General features: G+C 32.2%; 2 protein-coding genes across 2 annotated transcripts; one reads left to right on the forward strand and one right to left on the reverse strand.

Moving 5' to 3' along the window:
- The first annotated feature begins 613 nt into the window (after positions 1–613).
- Positions 614–2,566, forward strand: LOC140442268 (uncharacterized). The gene has a single exon (XM_072533344.1). The coding sequence runs from the start codon at positions 614–616 to the stop codon at positions 2,564–2,566; it is 1,953 nt and encodes a 650-aa protein (XP_072389445.1).
- A 912-nt stretch (positions 2,567–3,478) lies between these two features.
- LOC140442269 (matrix metalloproteinase-16-like) lies at positions 3,479–5,029 on the reverse strand. Its single transcript, XM_072533345.1, has one exon. It carries the CDS (start codon positions 5,027–5,029, stop codon positions 3,479–3,481), a length of 1,551 nt encoding a protein of 516 aa, XP_072389446.1.
- Positions 5,030–7,538: the final 2,509 nt, after the last annotated feature.

Below are 7,538 nucleotides of genomic sequence, written 5' to 3' on the forward strand. Positions count from 1 at the left end.
AAACACCATGGAAAAAAATTTATATGTGATAGATGTCTTAATTATTTTTATACAAAAGAAAAGTTGGATGCTCATACCATCTACTGTGAAAAGATAGATGACTGCAAAATAAGTTTCACCAAGGAACCATATGTTAAATTTAAAAATTTTGTTTACAAAGAAAAATTGCCGTTCCTAGTATATGCAGATTTTGAATCACTGCTCGTTCCTCTGCGCGTATCCCAGCCAATACCATCAACTACGTCAACGTATCCATATCAAAGACACACAGCGTACAGTGCTGGATTATATTTTAAGTGTAATTATGACGATAATTTATCATTTTATAAAAGCCGTGTGGGTATGGATTGTATGTCATGGTTTTCACATGAAATTGATAACTTGGCTCAATTTATTTATTCAAAATTAATAGATATTAAACCCATGAACGTTGAAGTAAGTTTAAAAGATGCTAGCTACTGAGAGATGTCACATTTGCAATAGAAAATTTTTGGAAAAGGATCATATTGTAAAAGACCATTGTCATTTGACTGGCAATTTTAGAGGTTTTGCACATAGTGGGTGCAATTTAAATTATAAGAAATCATTTGTGGTTCCAATAGCCTTCCACAATATGAGTGGTTACGACTCACATTTCATAATAAAGGATTTAGCGAAAATGTACCACATTTCCATTTTACCTATCAACAAAGAAAAATATATTAGTTTCACAGTTTACCATAAAAAGACAAATATTAGTTTCCGTTTCATTGATACTTTTAGATTTATGGGGAGTTCATTAGATAGCCTAGTTTCAACTTTGAAGCCAGAAAATTTCGGAATTTTAAGAAAACAATTTCCAAGTTTAGATGATGAAACGTTCAAGTCGTTAACTAAAAAAGGAGTATTCTTTTATGATTATTTAGATAAAATTGAACGGTTGGATGAAACAAAGTTGCCAAATAAAGAAAAATTTTACAATAAACTGAACGATGAGCATATATCAGATTTAAATTATGCTCACGCTAAATTAGTTTGGGAGAAATTTAACATGAAAACTCTTTGGGATTACAGAAATTTATACATGAAGACAGATATACTTCTTTTGGCTGTAGTTTTTGAAACTTTTAGAGACACATGCTACAAGACATATGGGTTAGATCCAGGACACTATTATACCATACCGGGTTTCACATGGGATGCAATGCTTAAGTATACAGGATGTCACTTGGAAACTATACAAAATGTTGATATGCTTTTATTCTATGAACGAGGTATACGTGGAGGTATCTCACAGTGTTGTAACCGTATGGGGGAGGCTAACAACAAATACATGATGAATTACGATCCAACTAAACCTTCTAAATATCTCATGTATCTTGATGTTAACAATTTATATGGTTGGGCGATGAGTGAACCACTCCCTTATGGAGGTTTCCATTGGGATGATACAAATATCGATGTTATGTCAATACCTGACGATGCAAAAGAGGGATACATTCTTGAAGTTGATCTCTCTTACCCAGAAAACTTACATGACCACCATAAAGATTTACCGTTTTGTGTAGAACATTGGAAACTTCCTGGTTCCAAACAATCCAAATTCTTATCTACTCTGTACAATAAAACTAACTACGTTATTCACTACAGGAACCTAAAACAGGCTATATCACATGGATTAGTTCTTACTAGAATTCATAAGGTATTGAGATTTAAGCAGATGGCTTGGTTAAAAGGTTACATTGCTCTTAATACACAATTGAGGGCTCAAGCTAAAACAAGCTTTGAGAAAAACTTATACAAGCTCATGAATAACGCTGTATTCGGAAAAACTATGGAAAACCAGAGGAAGCATAGGTTGGTGAAATTAGTCAATAAATGGGAGGGGCGAATAGGTGCTCGAAATTTGATTGCTAGCCCAAAGTTTCATAGTCGCGTTATTTTCGATGAATCATTAATGGCAGTAGAATTAAAGAAAACTGAAATTATTTTCAATAAACCACTGTATGTTGGAATGGCAATCTTAGAACTGTCTAAAATCTGCATATATGAATTTCATTATGACTATATGTTACAAAAATTCCCATTAAATCAAAATAAATTGCTTTATATTGATACTGATAGACTGATTTATGAAACTGAATGTAATGATATATACGAGGAAATGATTAAGACTGATATTCATAGATTTGATACAAGCGATTATCCTCCAAAGAATCCTTGGAATATTCCTTTAGTAAACAAAAAAGTGCCTTGTCTAATGAAAGATGAGACTAACTCAAAAATCATGACTCACTTCATAGGTCTTCGTTCAAAGCAATATACATATAAAGTGGCTGGAGAGAAAGATGTTAAAAAGTCAAAAGGGGTTAATATGAATGTTGTAAAGACCAAAATTAACTTTGATGATTATTTGAATTGTTTGAAACATTTTCGTGAAACTGTCGAATCAAAATCACTTTTTTATGCAACACAGCGTTGTATACAATCCAAATTACATGAAGTTTACAGTATTGAGCAAACTAAAATAGCCTTAAACCCTTTTGATGATAAACGGTACTTACTTTTGATACACGAACACTTTTGATACTTTACCATGGGGTCACTATAGTATAACACATAGGTGAATTCATTTTTTAGATTTGGAGATGGAAAGTCTACAAAATTTATGCATAAGCACTATTATCAAAAACACACATGAAATTTCAAAATTTATTAGCAGATCGCCTTTACCATGGGTGTTAACGGAAAAAATAGTTCAAAAATTTAGTAAAATTAAATGGACGCAAATTAAAACTAACCCCGTTCCTTATGAACCTTTTCAAGTTTGTGACTTTGAGAATCATGATCTAGAATTAAATATTTCACCTGCACTTCGCCAGGCAATTATAGATTGTGAGGATTTTGAATCTTTTGCACTTAATGATTACTATTGCTTATGGTTTAGGTATTATAAAATATCAAAATATAATTTGCTACTCTGTCGCACATGTTACAGAGTATTTAAATTAATTTTCTCTGAAAAACAAAAATGTCTAAAAGCTGTATCTGATAATTTTCATGTTAGTTGCTTAGCGTCAGACTTGCATTTGATATTTAGAAAAAAATCATCCTGGTGTCAAAATGGTTTTTGTGAAGTACTCTTTGAACTAAAGGATAGCTATGATTGTGAGGAGGATTTACACGGAAATCATAATAAAAGAGTAAGATTCTCCAACATTTAAGATGTTAATAAAATTTAACTTTTTGCTGAAGACGATCTGTATATTTGTATATCTGTAAAATGTAAATAATAAAAAACTTTCTTGTAAAATAATTATTTACTTTTTTTTTAGTTGTATTGATCATAACCACAAAAATGTTAACTCTATCAAAACGAATACGATTTTACAATTACGATTAACGAATAACGAACGAATAACGAATAAAAGACTTTTTTGTAAAATATTCTTTATTTTTATTTACCTTTTCCCAATACAAACTCCCATTTAGACATTAATTATTTATAATATAAATTTACTTTAGCTAATAAGGATTTCAGTTGTTTTATTAATCCATTATCTGGACAAGGGAACCCTAACATATTCCAATTAAAAGTACCTTTTTCAATGACACTTCTTGTAAATTCATTAAACTTGTAATAAATGTTCTGCTTTAAGAAATATATATGTCCATCAATATAATTAAATGCTGATGTAATATCATTTGGTATTCCTGGAAAAATATCACTAATACGTCCTCTTGAGATAACGCCTTTATCATTAAATTCAATAAATGAGCCATCAAAACAAACAATTTTTTTTCCTGAATTTGTTTGAAATAAACCGGTAATACTTCTTGCGTTATTTACTTCAGGTACCATGTTATCTGTATGAATTCTTAAGCTAGGAAATGCTGCTGCGTATATACGATTCCTACTTACACCAATTAAATCTCCATTGGTACTTTGAAAAACATGTGTTACGTTTGTAATTCCCCTTGGCAAATATCTTATAAATTGTTCAGCATTGGCGGGTATCTTTTCATTATTTAAGTCATATTTCCATATCAGATCCTTACTTACTATATACATTCGGTATGTTGGAAATGATGGAGCGTATGCTAAAAATATTAAATCTGGGTATTCTAATTCACATACATTCGTTATGGCATTTTGCATCGATTTATTACTTCTAGCTATTGTGGTTGCCTTACTCCTAGATCTTTCTGTTGTGGTTGTCTTTAAACTTGGTGAACTGACCCTAGTAACAACAGGTTGAGTTGGAATAGATGCAGATTTAGTTTTGGGTCCATATAACTCTTCTAAGCCCATTTTATCATCTTCAGATATGTTGGTAGGTAAAGCTTGATAAAACGGATACATTACAGCTTTCCTATCGCTACTATGTGATAAACCTAAAGCGTGACCAACTTCATGAAGAAGGACAGCAAAGAAATTTGTTCGACCCTCTGCTGTAGAATTCAAACTGAAATCCCATGTTAGATTGCTATTCATATGAATTTCTATGCATTCAGTTACTGGTGGAAAATAAGAATGTGCTAATACACCACTTGTAAATGTATAAGGACATGCGCTGTTACCCTGACAATTATATCGAAAATAGTGCTGCTTTGGAACGACTGTTATAGTTATATCCGGATTTGGATTTGGGACTTGCAGATAAGTAAACTTAAATTTTGATCCTTCTTCCCATATTTTAAATACTCTTTTAGCGACTTCCAAAGCTGTAGGAGTAAATTGAGGAAAATACCATTTTATATCAAATTTTTTCCATGCTGATTTTACAGCGTACGCATTGTCTCCTTGTGTACATCTTGGTTTCTGCATTAACTCCATAGTTTCTCTATTTAATTTTCCATCCACAGGTAAATTATATTTTTCTTGAAACTTTTGTAGTATTTCAGCAATATCAGTGTGTGCAGTTTCACTTGTGGTGATATAACCATATTGTTCTAACCATGAAACCGCATTTGTCTCGTTAAAATTTTCACCTAAGCAAAAACTTACGATGCCAGTTACGATGAGCAGAACAACTTTATTGGTTTGCATCTCGAATGATACTGATTCAAATAAAAAGCATCAGTCTAATACAAGTAAAAGTTGACACTCAACCCCACCAACTTGACTAATCTTATTTTTAATTTTAAATAAATAAAACAACAGATACATATTTTACAAGCTTTATTAAATTCTTTCAAGATCATTAGCGATCCTATGTTTACAGAAAAATATAAGTTGTCCTAACGCCACATGTTGTAAAGTATATCCTTCACGTGCAAATCTATACAACTTTTGAATGGCGTCAAAACACGTATAATTTTGATTACTAAAACTATCTCGAACAATATTAAGCGTATTATAATAAAAATTTGGAAATTCAATAGTCTCTAACATTGTCACATATGGTGTTAAAAGTTCGTTGTTTGCTTCTAAAAGGGTGTTCACTTGCATTTCTGAGAGACAAAAGTTAATGTCATGTTTGGTTATTTCGAGGAATTTGATGTTGTCGTAGATTATTTGTCGAATTCTGCAATAGTCACCGCACTGAATTTCAGCAGGATCATCAGGAAAGGTTACGTTCTCATAGAAAAAACATTCTCATATTCTCATTGAGTTGGGTAATTAATTGTTCCCATTCATATGTACTGAAAGATATTTTCTGCCATGGTGATTTCCACATAATTATCGCAGGAGTGTATGTTCTGGCTGGACTTAGACCACATCCAATTTGGTATGATTTATTTAAAAACTGTGTGTACAGCAGGTAATGGGTCTCGTTCTTGGCCGCTTCTTCGTACTTCTCTAGGAGTACATCCAGCTCACGGTCATAGCCTTCAAATACGATTGATGTTTCGGATGATGGTGAAAGGGTGACATCATACTCGCTGCCGCTTGAGTATCCAGTATCTTGGGAATACATTTTTACTAGCTAACTGACTGCAACAAACTGAGAAAAGAAAAACGTGTTTCTACGTGTTTATCCTAAATTTTTCATACTTCTGTTCCCCCACCTTTTAGATGACGGCGTCATTATCAATCCAACTATTATATTTTGCATCAAGGCCAAGCCATTTGACGTACATTTTTTTATCTTTGCGACGTAAAACTTTTTCAACTAAATAAATATCAGGATTGGCTGTTTTCTGTAATTCTTCATTGTAAAAGGCTCCTTTTATCGGTGTGCCTTGCATGTCTTCGAGCTTGTATGTTGCAGGGTTGGTAATATTAATTTTAGTAACTTTGAATAATTCTGTTGTCCAACTTGGAACGTACCCCTTGTCGAATAACATTTTGGTTTTGCTGATGTGTACAATGTCACCAACTTTAAATTTTCGTGGACCTGCAATTTTTAAATACCTAAACTTGTTATTTAAAATCTTCTTTTCATTGGATTTGTTCACTTGTGATGGTTTATATCCCGTTTTTGAATGCTTTGTATTGTTGTATTCAGACGTAACTTTGGGTAATATGTCAATCCACTTGTATGTACCGTGTAAGCTGAAATACTTGTATAGTTTGGATTTCAACGTTCTAATGACGCGTTCAGCTATAGCTGCTTTCATGGTAGTGAAAACAGAGTAGTGATTTATGTTTTTTCATTAAATTTTGAAACTTGTTGTTGTAAAATTCAGTTCCCTGATCCGACTGCAGATTTTTCGGTATTAGTTTACTGTGTTTGAGTATATCCGAAAATGCTTGAGTTAGCTCTTCACCCGTTTTTGTCTTTAATGGACGAGTCCAAAGGTATTTCGAGAAACAATCGATAACAACTAAAATTAATTTAAAATTTCTATTGTTATGAGAATGAGATCGCATTTCAGCCAAGTCCATCTGCCATAAATCGTCTAAGCCTTTAATGATTGTACGTCGTCTCGGATATTTTTTTCGTGCTTGCTTATGGAGCTCGTTAACCAGTTCTATCTTCTCTTTGGAATTGACCATGCCTACCTTCTAACGCTTTACCTCTTTGAACTAAAGGGTTTAAATATGTGTTTAATATAGCAAGTGAGTCTTGTATTTATTTTACTGCTGCAGATAAACGTTCATCCAGCTCGAACAAAGTCTTTGACAGATCTGATACTTTATTATCTAATAAAGATCTCATATCCGATTCATCTTGAATACTTTTCTGCCATTGCTCAATATTATGAATCCTATTATCATTTATTGTTTGCATATCTAACTGTAACTCGCTTAGTAATGTATTATGTTTTTTTACGTTTCATCTTTTTTACATCGGACATCACTCTTCCAAGACTTTTAATCTTCTAACACTTTAAGTCATTGTTTTCAATGAATTCTTCTATTACCTTAATACGAATTTTCAAATCTTGTGAATTAAGATCCATTGTTTTAATCTTTTTTTCTATTTCCAGAGCTTTCATCATATTTTGTGTAGTTTGGTAGGCTGCATCCGTAAGACTCTTCTCCATTTCATGTTTAAATATATTTAGATCATTTTTAAAATTATGTATGTCTTTTGATAAATCAGATATTTTCAAACCAACCAATTTATTGTCATCAGCTAACCCATTAATCGATTTATTAAAACTGCTTT

Source organism: Diabrotica undecimpunctata, chromosome 5 (genome assembly GCF_040954645.1).
Source record: "Diabrotica undecimpunctata isolate CICGRU chromosome 5, icDiaUnde3, whole genome shotgun sequence".
Taxonomy (NCBI): Eukaryota; Metazoa; Arthropoda; class Insecta; order Coleoptera; family Chrysomelidae; genus Diabrotica; species Diabrotica undecimpunctata.

Coding starts and splice junctions, on each gene's coding strand:
- LOC140442268 (XM_072533344.1), top strand. CDS start 614: ATGAGTGGTTACGACTCACATTTCATAATAAAGGATTTAGCGAAAATG.
- LOC140442269 (XM_072533345.1), bottom strand. CDS start 5,029: ATGCAAACCAATAAAGTTGTTCTGCTCATCGTAACTGGCATCGTAAGT.